We start from the raw sequence: 18,679 nt of genomic DNA on the forward strand, positions 1-18,679 counted from the left end.
ATTTTGTTATATTATAATATATTTTTAATATAAAATTTATTATAAGATAATTTATGAGACTATTGTTCTATAGTTCTGTATAGTTCTGGTAAAAATTATAAGTCTTGGAAAGTATGCAGTAATTCCGGTAATAAAAGTTAGTTTTTTTTAACTTTATAAGACCGAGTAATATTCAGATATCTGATGTGTTACGAGAAGTAGTTAAACATAGATACCTGAAATAATAGTCGGCAATCGGCAAAATTACTTTAGGTTCAGCTCTATGGCACATTTATGGACATACTGTTTTGTAATATGAATATTATGATGGAATAATAAACCTTGTAATACTCTTGAAGTTATACATATTGTAATTATATATAAATTAGATTAGATTAGATTAAATTTAAAAGGGTTGAAAACTTGTCACTACGTTACGGCATCGTTTGAGAATTATTGTTATGGCATCGTTTGAGTAAAATTGTGACAAACCCTAGTAGTATAGACGAGTAGCAGTTAAAAACGCCATTATGTCCTTTGGAGAGATGTAGCCTAATTCAGTTATAAGGGGATAGGCAGTTGATAAGTATTAAAGTCTGAGTCTGGCAAGGCTATCACAGTGACACAAAATGTCTTCTGCTGTTTTCTCTTCTTCGTAACAAAGTCTGTGAGAAATCCTGCGATAAGTCGGATGCTATTTATATTCAGCATTGGAAGCTCTCTCGTTGTAATTATATATAAATGCAGGAAGCGATTACTCAATCTCTTAGGTTAGGTTTTTTTTGTGTTATAAGTCGAACAAATAAGTTGCCACAGATAACTCAATATGAAAAAAGTTAAAATCATTCACTATAAAATCTATGGAGAAGGCTTTATTTTTAAAGTTAAGAAATGCTTCATATGATTCATCCAAATAGTTAGAGAGTCTATTTTCAATATAATTCAAATAAGCTATTTTTATAAGTAAATCGTGTTTGTGTGATAATTATCTCTAATACACTGTATTGAAGAAACCAAATATTTTTTTTGTAAAACAAAAAAATCAATAACTTACAAATTTGGTATATGTGGTATATATAGATAGTTATATATTATTTAATATAGATATATTGAAAGTCATTATACTTACAAAATAATTGAACTTTGGCTTACAAAATGATACTTTCGCATGTAAACTATATTTGGAGGCCGCAACTGTTGTTTCTGATCCAATCAATAACAAATTTATACCTTCTGGAACCTGTGAAACAAATTTTAATTTAATATTATTATTGACATAATATATTGGAATTATTTATTTAATTTAGTTAAAATAAGTTATAATTTTTTCTTATTTACATTTTCATTTTGAAAAACTCCATTAGAATATTGAATGGTGAACACTTGCTCTTTAGTAGTTTCTCCAGCATCGGTAATACCATAAACATGGAATATATAACTTACACCGGCTACAACCTTAAAGTAAAATAAAGATTAAAGTTACTTCATATTCAAAATTATATCATTATAATATAAATTTAAATAATTATGTTGAAGCTATTTGAGCCAGTGCACTTAAGCACTTTTACTCCTTCTCAATTCGAGGTATTTTCAAAACCTCTCTTTACGTCTTGACTGGATTATTGTTTATCAATTCATCAGACAAAGCAATAATTGACCTCAGATCTTCATACCTTCCCGAGGAGCCTGTAACCATTCTGAGATTTGATAACACGGTGTTGGTAAGTCTGTCAGTTTTCGCAAACAATTTCAGGGCTCTATCCTTTGTATATTTTTTAATCAGATCAATCTTGAGATCCCTGAGGATGTCATTAGTCCTAATGTACAATGGTATCTTGAAAAGTCTTCTCAGAGCCTTGCGTTGTGCCATTTTACATTTATTGTAAAGATGATGATATTGAGCAAATTGTGTGTTTACTATAATTGGAAGGAATAGAACTACACATATATATATAACTTTCCATGTATCTCAGTTACCGATTTTTCACCGTTTTACTACCACATACACATACATATATATAATTGTTACTATTATACTATAAATATATAATGTAAGTATATCAGTATATTTTATCTGTTGACAGAGTAAGGTGTGAAAGCAATCAAATAGGATAGGTTATTGCTTATAATTTATATTTATTGATATATCATGATTTATCTAAAGAAATACTGGTTCCAGACTGATATGAAGTTAGATTTATTCGGGAAAAAACCGATTTTCTTGATATTACAATAACTTTGTACAAAAATAGTTATTATTTTTCTAATATTGTTGATCATTTGGTTTTATATATATATTTTAGTTGGGATAAATAACATTATCTATTGCTAATAGATTACAACATCATTTAGTTCGTTTAACAATGTGCATTTATAGTAATACAATTTTAAAATTGGAGTTCAAAAATAAGATTTATAGATCAAAAAATTAATATTAAAAAAAAATCTATACAAAGGTATGAACTAGGTAACAACATTTTACACCTTACTTACTTCAGCTTTACTTATGAAAACCATGTTATCCTTAGAAATCGTCAATCGATCTTTGGTGTTGAGCCGCTGTTCAAGGGCTCTCACTGCTTTCCATACAATCAATGTTTCACGTTGTGTAAAAATCTCTGGACCTATCGTTTTAAAAAATATTCGAAACTTGTATGAAAGCTTAAAGCCATCCTTTGGTTGAAAACTATATATAAAATAAATATTTTATTAATTTATTTCACCAATCACAAATTAAATAAAAATACTAACCTAACAGTTATGCCGTCGGGTAGCTTCAGAGCTGTAGCATTAGAATCTTGTTTGCAAATATTTTGTGGAGCTATAATTCTAAACGAAGGAACTTCCTGTAAAGTTAAAAAAAAAAATTTATAATTTGATATTATTTAAACATATTTCAAATTTTTTAATAAATGTACTTTATTAATAAGTATATACAATTCGTACAGATGTCACTGACTTACTTCAATGGTTTCAGTTTTGTGAAATATAAAAACTAATATACATAATATGTAAACAAACTTTAATTTCATTTTTAATTTTTTTTTTAATTTTTAAACCTGAACCTAATAATAATTTATTTAATTTTTACAATTTTTAAAAACAAATATTGACATACACTTCATAACTTTGACTAAGTGGACTGTATGCACCGGCTTATTTCCTTCGGAACTATGGTAACTAGCCGGGGCCAAACATTGGAACAAACCAAAACATAAAATGCTATTTAATTGTGGAATGATACAACATTCAAAAACATTACCGGAATTATATTTTCTAAAATCAAAAAAAAAAAAAATTAATCTAATAAAGTTAATATAGGTTTCTAAAACCTATTTATTAGCTCTTCAATAATATTGCTTTTTTATCTATTTAAAAATTAGCTTTACAATATTCCGCATAAAAAATAGGTGTTATAATATAATAGGTATTACTATTTAAAGTTTTACAGAAATTTTTAATTACTACTAGTCTAGGTACATGCGAAAAATCATAGCTTTAAAATATATTGGAGACAACCTCAACCTGAACGGCAAGTTTAATTTTATATTCGCCATCATTTGATATCTGTAATATATAATTTTTGAAATAATATTAATCTTAAAATATTATTATTATATTTAAAATATAATTGAATTTTAGCTTACAAAATGATACTTTCGTGTTTAAATTATATTTAGAGGCCAGAACTGTTGTTTCTGATCCAATCAATAATAAATATATACCTTCCGGAGAACCTGTGAAAAAAATTTTTAATTTAATAATATCACATAATATACTTGTATTTATTTAATTTTCATAAATTTAGTTAATATGGTAATTTACTGTATGTTAAGAATTTAATATTCTACATTATTTACATTGTTATTTGGTAGAACTCCATTAGAATATTGAATGTTGAACACTTGCTCTTTAGTGGTTTCTACAGCATCAGTAATACCATAAATGTGGAATATATAACTTACACCGGACACAACTTAAATTTAATTTCAATTTATTGTTAAGGTCGTAATAGTGAGAAAATTATCTAAAATATTAATTTTATTCACTTATACCCGGTAGGCAGCCGGGTATAGCCGGGTGTTGGTACTAACTAACAAAATACTAACCTCCAAAATACCACACGGTAAATTTGGAATGATATAAATAGGTCGTAAGGAAATATAGAACCATTTTTTGGTCTTTCCTGTTAGCTTTCATCTTCATTAGTTACCCTTTACGCTTCAATAAACTGTATGGAAAGTCCCAAAAATTATATTAATAAATTCACTAATTGGCTTAATTATAAAAAATATATTAGTTTACATTTAAATCTTCCCTAAAAACCATGAGAGATGAAGACTTAGCAGTCGAACGCATTATAATATATTGAATTGAATGGATATATTGAATGAATATCCAACCCATATTAATGTTTTTAATAAACTAATAATGATTACTAAAGTTTTAGTACTAAAGTGATACAAAATCGAACACTGATGTACTGTAAATAAATATTATATAACAGACTGATCTTTTATTTTAATTCATATATATACATATTTTTTATTTATTTATTTAAATTTCATATTTGCACTTATAAAATGTTAGATGTACTATCTTACTTCATTTACATTATCATGTAATTAAAGGCAGTGGAAACACGCGTATGAAAACAATACATCAGATAATACAAAATACTATCATTAAGCAATCCAAATAGTTTGTATTAATAATATACATTGAAATAATTATTAAATATGCATAAACAATAACTTTATATCTATAAATAAAACACTTTTAGTATCTAAACAATTCTACGGAGAATTGCGAACTGAAAGTTGAGTGGGGGGTAAACCAGATAATATATAGTACATATATGGCATAAAATTGAAAACCGTATGTTGCAATGGAATATAAAATAATAAACAAACTCATATTACAATCTCATAATAATATTTTGTATATAATTAGTAGTCATAGCTTTGGCTAAGAACCACAAATGTCAAGTAATATATATAGTAATATTGTATATATACAAAACTTAAGCGTCGTACGTACGAGAATTCACAGCAATCAATAGTTTTCACATATAAAAAAAAAACACTTGTAAATCGAATAAAGATAACAACACTTAAGTGAAAAAAACTAATAACTTAAGTAAATATTTATTTGATATGTTATAAATTTAATAGTTGGGCACCGAGTCAGTTGCTATGCGGAGGAACTGAATCGCCAATGCACTTTGCCGAATCCGATTTTTCTTATGATTTTCTAGACAAATTCTAAGGCTTAGCACGCAATCCAAGCCGTCTTGGGTAACGTTTGCGACTGTGATTTGCTAAATTGAATCAAATGATTAAAATTTATGTCAATTGAGGTTTTCTATGTTGTCTACACGTGACTACATTCGCAACAATGGATACTCACAGATACACACATACATAGATACACAGATACTTTGTGTTAAAAAATTCATGAATTGAATTCTTGTTGCAAAAATTATTTCTAATTAAATTGATTTGCAGTTACGAAACCGAAAAATAAATTAAAAATTTGTTCGATACATAACATATAGTATTTCGCAAAGAGGCCTGCACTTGGCAATCAAAAGTAGATTGCATTCCAGCTATGCAAATTGTTTTACAATAAATGCGAAAATACGTTATATAATATATTTTGATATTTGTAGGTTTTAAAATCACTTAAGCGTTAAAAACAAAAAAAAAATTTAATAATAGAAAACTGAGCTAAATGCACGTATTCAAAATATATATAATATAAAGAGATAAGTCGATATGTTTTCCATGATTGTATAACCACAAGTCCCTTTAATGGATTACAATTGGTTAAATTAACTGGTATCACCAAAACAAACTATCAAAACATTCGGTGATATGACACATCAATACTCAGCATTCACTCAAATCCCTAACTGTCACAAATAGGCTAAAGCAGCAATCAAAATAAATGGAGGAAAATGGAGGAACTAAATGGAAAATTAGAGTTTACTCTTTTTTTATTATTGAACAAACTATTTCTACAAAGATTCTGTTAACTATCTGAGAGTAACACTGGACTGGAATTAGACATGAAAAAATCATATAGATAATAAACTAATATAAGCAACACTGAAAACTTTTGATCCCAATTGAACTGTTGGTCCTAAATCAGAACTTAGTCCAGATAATAAAATTTGTCTTATACCTTAAAACTATTTTGAATTGTGAACAGTTTTAAGCTAGAAGGCAAAATCAATGAAAATCTGACACACGACTGTCAAGTCATTGCCGTATTTTTTATTTTTCAATATAATTTTAAGTAACTCTAATCGATTTTTTTAGATTTAATGCATAATACTTACTTATGTTAAAATATTTTGAACTAAAGATGTAACTATCAATCTAGTATTTATCTAATAAAATGTTTCTGTTTATTACAATGATAAAACCGTGCTGGACATATGCGATGCAACTATGGAGTACTAGATAGTATTTGTACAATCCAATAGTATTTGCAGAGTTCTCTGGTTTATAAGAAATATTAATACGTATATTCTCAAAGTCCTAAGGGTCGATATGATCAAAGAGAAAATTGAGAAATTAGGCATTAAGGAAAATTAGGCAAATTAGGAAAATAATATATATTATATATAGAAATTATTTATTCTAGAGAATAACTATTGTGATACAGACAAACATTAATATAATTTATATCAACAAAAAGTTAGAGAGGGAAAGTAACTCCCGTGTGTGTTCTGATCTAGGCGTAATAAAGATTATTTGTAATGGAATTTATGAACTTAAAGTCCTTTAATTTCCTTGGATAGTGTCTTACTAAGACTTGTTATCTCTAATAACCTAACTAGTCTTAGTAAGACATTATCCAAGGAAATTAAAAAGAGAGGACTTTAAGTTCATAACTTGTTGATATAAATTATATTAATGTTTGTCTATATCACAATAGTTATTCTCAAGAATAAATAATTTCTTACAATATATTTTTGCAAAATCTATTTAAGAACTACTAATTACATTGTAACTAATTAGTGATATTTATATAAATATTTAATATTTATAAATATGTAATATATAATTTATAATAAATTGTATTGTTTTCTAGTATAGTGGTACAGGAAATAAAATAAAATATACTGGTAAGATATGATTCCATAAATTAATGTTATGTAAAAAAAATATAATTTTTTTTCTTAAACATGAACTTTAATATTATTTAATTAATTGTTAAAACTTTTAAAAACAAATATTTACAAAAACTTGAAAACTTTTGCCAAGAAGTCTGTGGCCAACGACTTATTTTTTTCAAAACTATGGCAACTAGCCTAGGTCAAACAGTTGAAAATCCAACACAAAATTTATTCCTTAATTGTTGAATGCTCTATCTGAAGGTATTTTAATATAATTTTATTTTAACTATATAAGGAAATTAATAAGATGTACTATAAATCCACATAAAACTAATATAAACCTTAATAATAATATATCTAGCCTTTTCAAATATAGTATACAAAAAATAATAATAATAATAGTTAGAAGAAAATAAATTATTTTTTTATTTTATAATTTAATAGAAGAAATTCTTGTTTACAACATGAATATATTGTTTTTTCTTTTGTATTGGTTTTTCCAAAAATATGTAACTAAACTGAACTATAGTGGCTGTTTAGTTTTCTCTGATATGAGAACCTAATCTAAAGTACCAAACTTTTCAATATATCATTTTTCTCTACTACTAAAAAATCCACGCCATGGATTTAAGCTAACGTAAGTAGTTTGTTCTAAGACACTAAGATAAAACTTTCAGAGATATGGTCATTGCGTGAGGTGATCTAAGAATTGGTGCTAAACAACTAGCAGAAAATATCCCTTTAATGGCATTAGCCAAGTATTTGATGGGTTGAATATAAAATAGAGGTTATAGCTATGGATATCCAGGCAGAAAACGATCACAAAACAACAAGAAAAAAGTTTTAAATATAAACCAAATATATTAGGCACAAATAGATATTAAAATTTTGACAGACTTACCAACACCGCGTTATCAAATCTCAGAATGTTTACAGGCTCCTCGGGGATGTATGCAGATCAGAGGTCAATTATTGCTTAGTCTGATGAAGTGATCAACAATAATCCAGTCAAGGCGTACAGAGGAGTTTTAAAAATACCTCGAGTGAAGAAAGAGTAAAAGTGCTCAAGTGCACTGACTAAAATAGCTTCAACATAAAATTTTGATATTATATAAAATTGTATGAATTAAAATCATAAACTTAATATTCAACTGAAATCACCATCAGTTAGAATTGACTTATAAAATTATATAATCTGATAAAAATATTTTAGACATTAGACTATCGTAAGAAGTTTGTACTCAAAATATATTCTAGTTCTAATTTTATACTTAAACATGTTCTTCATGAAATTGTTAGAATAATCCTTCCATAACAATATAAATGGGTATGTTTGAATATTTCCTAACCTTTGCAAGTCTATCCATGTAATTTGTGATTAAATATTAAAAGTTAATGCAAATAAAAAGTTTCACAGTTGAAAAGTTTTTAATATTATCCAAAACTAAAGTTTGTTTAAAAAAAATTATAAATACTCTTTCAACACAAGGAAAATTTTAGTTCTTGTAAAAATGTTTTCGATTTACAATTTTAACTCGCAACCGGACGAAAAAATTGATGGAACTCTTCTCAAATCGGAGTTGAATTCTTTTTCAAAACTGGGTTTACTGAGCGACAATAAATTAAAAACATTGGATTTGAATGCTCAAGAGAGAGAAATTCAGCGCATGTTGAGATCGAAGTTGGATTCTGGAAACGGTGACAGAGTTGAGGAACATGACCAAGTGAGTCTGATTTTATATTCAAGTACTTAGAATACATTAAAATTGATTAAAATTAATTAATTAATATAAAATGAAAAGCATTAAGATTATATTGAATATATAGTATTTAGTATATATTTTCATGTACATTTATTTTTGCTAAATCCCCCTATCACCAAGACATTGTAGAACTATTAGAGGTGTGCTTACAACGTTATGCGATCCACATTTTGTGAAGTTGGTACAGGTCTCAGAAATTGCAAGCACTCCTTAGATTAACAAAAAAATGTGTTATTTTTTACAATCCTATATAAAGATTTGTGGAAGGATTTTAATTAATACTTACTTAATGCAGTTGTCGTCAATAATTGTTAATACAAATAAACCAAATGTAATATTATATATAATTATATAAGTATATACTAGTATATTTAGACATCCATAAACATAGATATATTAACTATAATTATTATATATGAATTATTAACTTATTCATAATATTCTTAACAGTTTTACAGAGATCATAAATTACTACTAGTCCTGTTTCGAGTTCTTGCCGTTATGCCAATACTACGGTCTCAACCTGGACGTATAACGTTTTCTTGGAAATCGATGGCTACCATTTATGCCATTTTTTTCTGGTGTTTGATGACCTTTGTTGTAGTTATTATAGGTCGCGAACGAATCCATATTTTGCATACCACCAAGCAATTTGATGAATACATATATGCCGTGATATTTGTAATATATTTGGTACCACATTTTTGGATTCCTTTTGTTGGCTGGGGCGTTGCTAATGAAGTTGCTATATACAAATCATCATGGGGAACTTTTCAAGTATAAAATAAAATAGTTACTTAAAAATGGTTTAATAATATTACTTATTAATTCAGCTTAGATTTTATAAAGTCACAGGAACTTCATTGCAGTTTCCACATCTCAAAACAATGATTGTTTTCATATCTATAGGATGTTTACTCTGTGCTATAATTTTTCTGTTCTTATTGTCATTTTTGTTGGAAGGTAATTAAAAAATTATTTAACAAACATTTTTTTATTCACATATTCAAAAATATTTGCAGGTTATCCATTATGGCACACATTGGCATATTATCATATTATAACAATGATAAATATGAACTGCGCTCTCTGGTATATTAACTCAAAAGCAATTAAAGCTGCCTCATATTCGTTAGCTACTTGTTTTCGTAAGGTAATTATGTTAGTTTATCTGTTTTGAATAGCTGGGTTATACATACAGATATATGCCACAAAAAGATATATAATTATAATTATAATTAGATATATAAAGATATAATAAAAAAAGATATATGATTATGACTTTCTAAAAATTTTAATAAAGCTGAATAAAATACAATATATTGGTATATAACGAAAACTATTTCGAAGAGACACTAATCGTTAGTCAACCTCTCCTGACGGTAAAATGTCCGATTTCATTGTAATGACTAAATATTGCTCTCAAGTTATCAGTTTAACTACACTTATTTTCTTTTATTTTTATTATTCTTTTAATTTTATTTCATCTATTATTGGTTTTTGTTTTAAAACATTTTTAGGATATGTCGAAGGAATGCTCAGCCACAGTTATCTCGAACTATCGTTTTCTATGGCTCAATTTAAGCGAATTACTTCAGTCTCTCGGAAACGCCTATGCAAGAACCTATTCGACTTACTGTATTTTTATGTAAGTTATTATAAAGATATACACGAATAAAAACTTTTATATCATTTTAAATTTCCTATTAATTCTTCTGTCTTAAGGTTCGTAAATATTGTAATAGCAGTTTATGGTGCATTTGCTGAAATCATGGATCACAAAGAAGGATTCCGGATATCATACAAAGAGTTGGGTTTGATTGTTGATGGAGTCTACTGTTCTATGCTATTGTTTATATTTTGTGATTGCTCTCATAATGCTACCCTTGGCGTTGCTAGGGGTGTTCAGAAAACTTTATTGTCTATAGATTTAGAACATTGCGATAGAGAGACTAAAAATGAAATTGATCATTTTATTATTGCTATTGAAATGAATCCAGCTATCGTAAGCTTAAAGGGTTATGTCAATGTAAATCGGGAACTTCTGACATCGGTATGTATATATTTATATATATATAGATCTAGATAATATAAAAATCAAGTAAGAGAAATAGAAAAAATACGAGAAAGTATGACTGGTTTAATGTTGCTTGCTAAAATTAACCAATTAAAAGAGATATTAACTTTTTCGGGAAAATGTTTGTGGAATTAGAACGTATTATAGAAGTTTAGAGTACATATAATTTTAATTCATTAATGACTTTTTTTATAAATTTATTTTAATTTTTAATAGGAACTAAAACTTTTCACTTTCATACTATTTTAGAGCATTGGAACAATCACTATTTATCTTCTGATACTAATTCAATTCAAATTTAGTTTGGATAAAGGAAAAGCCTAAAAACAAACATATCACCGATCAATCCAACAGTGTCCAACAGTAATCTATTCATGCCTTTATAACGAAAACCTATATTCATATTTTATTTATAGATTTGTTATGGATTAATTAAAGATATCTGAATCTATTAAATACAAACATGTTTTTATTTATATAAATATTATTAGAGACAAAGTGATTATTTGTTCTATGTATACTGCCCTTAAAAACAGGCTTTTTTGATATTATTATTATATATGTATGTAAGAATAATTTAATGGGAGCACATTTGTAAGAGACGAACACATGAAACTCTACTTTTCTTTATTCAAGATTAAATATTATCTGTATTTAATGTTCACCATTTATTTCAATATAGTTCTGTAGCCGCTGGTATTCGAACGAGTTACAATAGTCCCGTATGTGCAAACAACTTAAAGATTACTTGGAATATATAATACTTAAGAAATAAAAGCAATGGATCTACCTTTTTTTTATGTTTACCTAATCTGGTTTAGAATTATATCCCACTATATGGAATTGATTCAGGCATGTGAAAGGAAAGTTCTTCAACTTTTCGTGTTGATTGTGTCAAGTTAAGCACTGAGCTGATGCTAAGTGCCATCCAAACTCCATTCTATATAAATAAATCACTTCTAAAGTAGCTCATATAGATGATTTTTTATTTTTCCTGGCTAAGAAATTCGTTGTGTCGCTCCTGACATGATTTAGGTGGACATCGTATCGCTTAATTTGCTTCCAGCTATGAAATACTAGTCTTCTTAATTTTTAGCCTATTAAATCTCATTTTAATGAGGTCCAAGTCAGTGCTCCTCTGCCGTCTCTGTATAATCGTACTCATTTTGACCCAAAATTTAAAATCAATTTTGTCCACAACCTTGCTTATCTTCAACTTCTTCACCCAGAGGCAATTCTCTCCATTATAGCACAGATTTCTTTGTTTTCTAACTTATATAAAGTTTGTTTGCGAAATATTACCTCTATTGATCTCCCATTTCCATCCAAAATTACTGAAATGGTATTTTAGTCATTTATTTTTGCGGTTCAAGACCTAGAATCATACTCTCAATTTATTCCTTAAAGGTGGTTTGAAGGGAGTTGTGTCTCTTTATGTCTGATCAGTCAAAAAGTATTAAAAAATGTAAAGGTTTTAATATCACTAAGTGGTATTCCTTAATGAGATTTCGAATATTAAAGTTGGCATTTTAAATGAAATAATGTAGGTTTATAGATTAAACTCATTTTTTATTTTATTTCATAGATAATTTAATTATTTAATATTAAATTTTCTTAACTGACATCTTTGTGGTATAAAAACGACTGTTTGAAATTAAATTATAAAAGTGAGTGTAACTTCTTTGGTAGACAATTAATTACTTTGACAAACACTTTACAATAGATAAAAAGATGGCCTACACACGAATATTTATAAACTATAAAATATTCAGTTATGGAAACGCCTATTAGAGTTAATCACAATTTAATGGTTAAACAATTACAAAAATTTAATCTAAATTCATTCATGAAAACATATCAGTAAGTATTTATGATTGAAGGTATAAGGAGCTCAAATTGTTTTCGGTAAAATGATATCCATCGCGGAGTCAGAATTCGAAGAGGCTCTTCAATCCACAATGCTGCAAGAGGACATGAATTACATTTTAAAGTCACATAAAAACAAAAAGACTACTTTTCATAACTTCAAAAATCCGGAATTATTGGAACGAAATCGGAACAGGGATACACGTAATCAGTTGAAGTCGAGCAATGGAACAACTGCAGACATTTATGATCAAGTACAACTACTAATGTAATATGAACTGATAGTATCCATTAATCCAAATATATTTTACGGGTAGTTCTATCGCGATCATCAATTGCTACTTAAGCTGTTCGTTATTCTGGGAGTTATGCCAGTAGTACGCTCAGCACCTGGTATTGTGACTTTTAGCTGGAAGTCCTACGAGATGATTTATGCATTTTTTCTCTATATATTTACCTCATCTTTGGTACTACGAGTTGGCTATGAACGTGTTAAATTCATACAAACTACTGAAGAATTTGATGAGTACATTTATGGTGTGATTTTTGTTATATTCCTCGTGCCGCATTTTTGGATACCATATGTCGGCTGGGGTGTCGCTAATCAAGTTGCACACTACAAAACTATGTGGGGTTCTTTTCAGGTAGTACCATTTATATATTAAAGAGTGTTTAAATCAATATATAATATATTTAATATTTTAATATTATTATACTGTGAATGTAGTATATACACCGATTCCATCTTTTACTTTAAAGGTTCGTTATTATCGCGTGACTGGCACAACGCTCACCTTCCCAAAACTTAATTTTCTTATCATTGTGCTCTTCATTGGTTGCGTATTACTAGCTGTCATGTTCCTTTATAGTCTCAGTCGATTACTTGATGGTAAATAAACTCAGTAACTAGGTAGAAAAATAATAGTATTTATATTAATTTGTTTTAAGGTTTCTTGCTTTGGCATACAATAGCTTATTTTCATATAATCACAATGATCAATATGAATGCAGCTCTATTTTACATCAACTCGAGGGCTATTAAGAGAGCATCTCACAGTTTATCGGCTTGTTTTAAAAGAGTATGCTCTATTAAATACCATTGATTTTTATTATTTTTATATGAACTATTTGTCTTAATTTCAAGGATATTAAAGTTGAATGTACATCCACCTTAATAACACAGTACAGGCTCCTGTGGTTAAATTTAAGTGAAATTTTTCAAACCTTCGGTAACGCCTATGCCCGTACTTATTCCACATATCTACTCTTTATGTGTGTATAAATTTGTGTATATGTTTCTAATAAACATACTAATTATTATTTAAATTTTTATGTATTAGGTCTATCAATATAATAATTGGAGCATATGGATCTTTATCAGAAATATTTGATTCTGGTTTTTCCTTCAAAGTTTTGGGATTAATCGTGCTGACAATATATTGTGCATGTTTGCTATTCATTGTTTGTGATTGTGCTAATAGCGCTACATCGGTAATCGCCCATGGCATACAAAATACTCTACTTAAAGTAGATCTTTTGCGTATTGACATTCATGCACAACAAGAAATCGATTATTTTATATTAGCAATAGAATTAAATCCGCCAGTGGTCAGCTTACAAGGCTATAGCGTAATTAATCGCGAACTTATATCAGCTGTAATATTATCAAAATATGCATTAATGAATGTATATATATAAATTTTTTATATATTTATTCCAGACAATTTCAACAATTGCGATATATTTAATTGTTTTATTACAATTTAAATTAACAATTATAGCTGAGCAAACATATCGTTCTGCTTTAACACGAACTACATAATATATGGGTCTTAGAGATTGTCCAGTCGAAGTGATAAATAAGACAAGTTTTAAGTTATAGTACTTCAAAGAATAGTAGTTCTGTATTCTGAAGAATAGTAGTTCACCCTTTAAATTACAGATGGTTCAAAGACTGGTCGGGTCTACGAACCGGAATCACTCGTAAATTTCGACGACCAAGTACCGTTCACCACCTCTCAATGGGACTATACAATCCCAGTGGGTTAAAACAAAAATAACAACATAAATTACAGATCTCGTTGACTTATAAGTTATAACCGTTATATGACGTATCTTAAATAATACAACTACAATATGAAGTTTTATATTTTCTGTATAGAACTATAATCAATGAACGCAAAAATAATTACTCATTTAGAAAGTATAATGCCACAGTCATTAGAGCCTCAGGAAATTTATAAAATTATTTTTGTAATTAAATATTAAAAAAAGTAAACACCAATAAAATATAATAACAAAAATTTTACTACTTTAGTTGTTTAGATTTTTATTATTATTTTAATTATTATTTGAGTAAGTCAAGAAACTTAGAAAAGTTGATAACGCAGTAATAGCCGTTAAATTAAAAACACGTTTTATTTTTAATATTGGTCAGCAAAAAAATTAAATGAATTTATAATAGAGAGGTATCAAATAGTACTGAATTGCAACAACAAATATTTTAATTAATTTTTGAGTAATTGAACTTTTGTCTGACCACACGGCTGTTACGAAAATTACTAAATACTCCCAACAGTGTTCTTGGAATTATTTCTCATATTTATTTATTCGTAAATAAATTTTTAAGACTGATAATATCAAGAGTTGAACTTGTGCTCTGCCAAATTTGAAGCTCAGAGTCTGTGTTCAGTAGCTAACTGATCCAAAGCCGTGCTTGACTTGTATGTTCGAATTTAGAGTTTTGTTAATTTGCTGTGAAAGTTCATAAACAATTTTATTTGATGTGCTATATTTGCTTTTTTGTCTAATAAACTTTTAAAAATAAAATATAATAATTCCAAAATATGTTTATAAAATTTTATTTACATAAAAATCGAATTGTATTCTCAGTTGTGTTTTACACATATAAATATTTTTTTTAAAAATTATCACGTTATATATGAATTATAAAGTAAGTGCCTTTCTTCACGTTTACTAAACAAATTTTTTACAATTTTTTTTTCACAATTTCAAATTATATTTGGACAACCATTTTAGTCCATCCACGGTTGTGGTTGCAGGTTTGTACTCACAACCAATCCAACCTTCATAGTTAATACCAGTAATTAAAGAAAACACATAGCCATAGTCAAGTTCTCCAGAAACATCTGGCTCATTTCGGTTTGGCACCTGTGCGATTTGTATATGTCCTATAAGATCCTCGAAATCCTTGAAGCTATGCGTTACATTGCCACGTATATGTTGCAAGTGGAATATGTCCAACATTAAACGCAAATGCTTACTGTTTATTTCATTCAGCACAGATGTAGCTGGAAAATAGATTATTCTATTAATATTTAATAGATAGAAATTGATAGAAAATATACCAGTTTCATAGCAATTCATGAAGTAAGAAGGAAGGGCATATTTATTTATAGGTTCAATGACACCAATAAGATTTTGTTTTTCCAGATAACTTGCTGCATATTTTAAATTATTTTTATACGTGCATAAATGGTCTTCCCTTGTTGCTTTATTCATAAGTCCAGCCATTATATGAATTCTATTAAATTAAATTATATATTAGTTATTTTTAAAATTATAATTATATATAAATAATATAAATAGTTAACAAAATACATATATATATATATATATATATATAGATGTTCTTAATACAGTGTAAAGGACATGGACACAGCAAAATAATAAAAACGTGTTTAGATGTTTCTATGTAATGTTCTTTTACTATGTAATTTTTATCTAATGGCTTTTGTTAATAAAATGAACTATAACTGGGAGACAGATAATCAAATCATAAGTAGCAATCGATTTTATATAAAATCAATTTCAGTTGACGTTAATATTTACTTAACTTCAGAAAAGTGATCATCAAATTCTTGTGAAAGATGGTATGTCGATGACACATGTTCGACAATATGCAAGACGTAAGATCTGGTACAATCAGAACCAGAATCAGGTCAAATATTGGCAGAAGCTTTTTACTCTCTTTCAAGACCACGACAAAGTTTTCAACTAGGCTGCACCTTAATACTTTAGAGATACGAGGACGAACTATATATAGTTCCATATAAACAACTACATATAATTGTATATATGTATACAACTATGTATATATAAATGTGTATAACCATATATAGTAGAGGAAGAACTATATATCGTCCCATGCATAGAACTATATAGTACTTTTTCGTATAGGTCGAATTGGAATTCAGACATAGCAACATACTAAACTTCTGACACATATAAACCCCTGTCAATTATGTACATCCTAACTAAATTTTTACTCCTTATTACGTTACTTATTTGTTTTCTTAGTCAAATCTACAACAAATTTTTGCCCTAGTGATTTAATGCTCCGCTTCATTGCGTTAGTTGTTGGGGTAGGCAAATGACTTCGTAACACAGACCTAATCGCTCATAGCACCAATCTTTTTTATCTGCTTGCTTTTTAGGTCAGCATTAGTTACAATAACAACAACAAATACGGTTGACATACTTTCTAAAGGTCGTTTTCTAAGATAAACATTCATAAGTCACTAGTTTATATGTAATATAAGAAAATATGATATGAAACATTGTAAGGAATGGAGAACACTTTGTAATTAGAATTTTATATTTCGATCTAGGAGTGACCAGTTCTACGTGCTGAAGCCACTCGTCAATTTCGGCGACCAAGTGCCGTTCATCACTTCTATATGAAACTGTATTCGCAGATCTTTGCAGGCTACTGTAACAACAAAAACGACATCACAAAATAACAACAGTACTGCAATCTAGATTATCTTTAAGTTGTCTAAAAAAAAAAAATGTAATATTTAAGCTAATAGCCAATGTACTTGATTCAAATTAAAAAAAAGATGAGTACAGATAAGAGTCATATAAATGCATACAAACACACATTAATTTAAGTACAAATGGATATTTTCATTAAAGCACTACTTAAAGTGATAATAATAATCCTCTTATGCATAGTAAAAAAATTAAATTATTTACTTTTCTAATAAATCATCTTATGAAAAATTCCTAACTTTTCGACTTACTTTTTACAATTAACAGCCTTCGCAAATTCCACAGTTTCTGATAAATGCTTCTTGAAGGTTTCTTCTGCACCTGGAATGCTTGCTGATCCAAAATTTAATTCTCCAGACCCTAAACTTGAATGATAAATTAAATAACAAAATAATAACTTTTATTTGACCTACCAAGGGCAATATTAACCAGTGCCACTTCAATTCCAGTTTCATTTTTAATGTCCACGACTTTGTTTAGATCGGAATTTGGAAAGGGTATTTCTACCGCCTTGAATCCTGCACGATGTGCCAATTTAATTTTATCAGCAAGACTTGGAGCGCCTTCCGTAAACAGAAAATTCAAATTTGCTGCAAATTTAAGTACCATTTTGAGTGCAACTAAACTCTGTGTTTTGATAGCAAAAACAGATGAAGCGGAATCGCGGTGATGCCAGATCCGAAAGTTTTCAATAATTGTGTAATTACACAAAGTGAAACATATGTGAATAACGAAATTACAAATAAATGCATTTGTAGATATGCATTTTTATCATCGCTTGCAAATTATAAAAAATTTAATTAAAAATAGTAAAATTGCCAAATTGAGGAAAACCTAGTGTTTTGCGCGGGACATAATACTATTAAAACATATTAATAAAAAAATGTGTTATACTACTTCTAAAATAAATTTTTTTTATAGTTTATATCCGGCTACAAGTCATCACGTTTTTTAATATTCTCTATATTCCATATTTCGATTCCATGGATTCGAGGATTTGCAAAGATAATTACAACAATTCTTATATTTTAATAATCTGTTTCTTGATTTTTTTGATAATTAATTTACACCTAA

General features: G+C 27.9%; 4 protein-coding genes across 4 annotated transcripts in view; 2 read left to right on the plus strand and 2 right to left on the minus strand.

The window, feature by feature from the left end:
- LOC119676072 overlaps positions 1–4,338 on the minus strand; it is a 27,605-nt gene extending 23,267 nt beyond the window's left edge. The window contains exons 1-5 of the mRNA XM_038087299.1: positions 4,285–4,338; positions 2,731–2,825; positions 2,473–2,665; positions 1,318–1,434; positions 1,109–1,219 (exon numbers count right to left, since the gene is read on the minus strand). Of these exons, the coding sequence (XP_037943227.1) occupies positions 1,109–1,219; positions 1,318–1,434; positions 2,473–2,665; positions 2,731–2,825; positions 4,285–4,338 (570 nt within the window). The remainder of the gene's footprint in view (positions 1–1,108; positions 1,220–1,317; positions 1,435–2,472; positions 2,666–2,730; positions 2,826–4,284) is intronic.
- A 4,369-nt stretch (positions 4,339–8,707) lies between these two features.
- Positions 8,708–11,311, plus strand: LOC119683533 (gustatory and odorant receptor 22-like). The gene is made up of 7 exons (XM_038097242.1): positions 8,708–8,829; positions 9,319–9,645; positions 9,702–9,831; positions 9,891–10,021; positions 10,389–10,516; positions 10,594–10,921; positions 11,195–11,311. The coding sequence occupies exons 1-7, from the start codon at positions 8,773–8,775 to the stop codon at positions 11,267–11,269; spliced, it is 1,176 nt and encodes a 391-aa protein (XP_037953170.1). The 5' UTR covers positions 8,708–8,772; the 3' UTR covers positions 11,270–11,311.
- A 1,553-nt stretch (positions 11,312–12,864) lies between these two features.
- Positions 12,865–14,633, plus strand: LOC119676073 (gustatory and odorant receptor 22-like). Its single transcript, XM_038087300.1, has 7 exons — positions 12,865–13,065; positions 13,129–13,455; positions 13,571–13,700; positions 13,760–13,890; positions 13,956–14,083; positions 14,152–14,467; positions 14,532–14,633. Exons 1-7 carry the CDS (start codon positions 12,904–12,906, stop codon positions 14,631–14,633), a joined length of 1,296 nt encoding a protein of 431 aa, XP_037943228.1. The 5' UTR covers positions 12,865–12,903.
- A 1,069-nt stretch (positions 14,634–15,702) lies between these two features.
- On the minus strand, positions 15,703–18,236 carry LOC119680655 (putative hydroxypyruvate isomerase). Its single transcript, XM_038093582.1, has 4 exons — positions 18,019–18,236; positions 17,857–17,965; positions 16,180–16,355; positions 15,703–16,122 (listed from the first exon to the last, which is right to left on the minus strand). The coding sequence occupies exons 1-4, from the start codon at positions 18,212–18,214 to the stop codon at positions 15,815–15,817; spliced, it is 789 nt and encodes a 262-aa protein (XP_037949510.1). The 5' UTR covers positions 18,215–18,236; the 3' UTR covers positions 15,703–15,814.
- Positions 18,237–18,679: the final 443 nt, after the last annotated feature.

The sequence above is a fragment of the Teleopsis dalmanni genome, chromosome 2, assembly GCF_002237135.1.
Source record: "Teleopsis dalmanni isolate 2A chromosome 2, ASM223713v2, whole genome shotgun sequence".
NCBI classification, from domain to species: Eukaryota; Metazoa; Arthropoda; class Insecta; order Diptera; family Diopsidae; genus Teleopsis; species Teleopsis dalmanni.

Excerpts from the sequence above, each read along its gene's own strand:
- LOC119683533 (XM_038097242.1), top strand. The coding sequence starts at position 8,773 with ATGTTGAGATCGAAGTTGGATTCTGGAAACGGTGACAGAGTTGAGGAA. Across the intron at positions 9,646-9,701 it reads CATCATGGGGAACTTTTCAA|CTTAGATTTTATAAAGTCAC; the intron begins GTATAAAATAAA and ends TTATTAATTCAG. Across the intron at positions 10,517-10,593 it reads TCGACTTACTGTATTTTTAT|GTTCGTAAATATTGTAATAG; the intron begins GTAAGTTATTAT and ends TTCTGTCTTAAG.
- LOC119676073 (XM_038087300.1), top strand. The coding sequence starts at position 12,904 with ATGCTGCAAGAGGACATGAATTACATTTTAAAGTCACATAAAAACAAA. Across the intron at positions 13,456-13,570 it reads CTATGTGGGGTTCTTTTCAG|GTTCGTTATTATCGCGTGAC; the intron begins GTAGTACCATTT and ends TTTACTTTAAAG. Across the intron at positions 13,701-13,759 it reads TCTCAGTCGATTACTTGATG|GTTTCTTGCTTTGGCATACA; the intron begins GTAAATAAACTC and ends ATTTGTTTTAAG.
- LOC119680655 (XM_038093582.1), bottom strand. The coding sequence starts at position 18,214 with ATGGTACTTAAATTTGCAGCAAATTTGAATTTTCTGTTTACGGAAGGC. Across the intron at positions 17,966-18,018 it reads ACTGGTTAATATTGCCCTTG|GGTCTGGAGAATTAAATTTT; the intron begins GTAGGTCAAATA and ends ATTCAAGTTTAG. Across the intron at positions 16,123-16,179 it reads CATGAATTGCTATGAAACTG|CTACATCTGTGCTGAATGAA; the intron begins GTATATTTTCTA and ends TCTATTTTCCAG.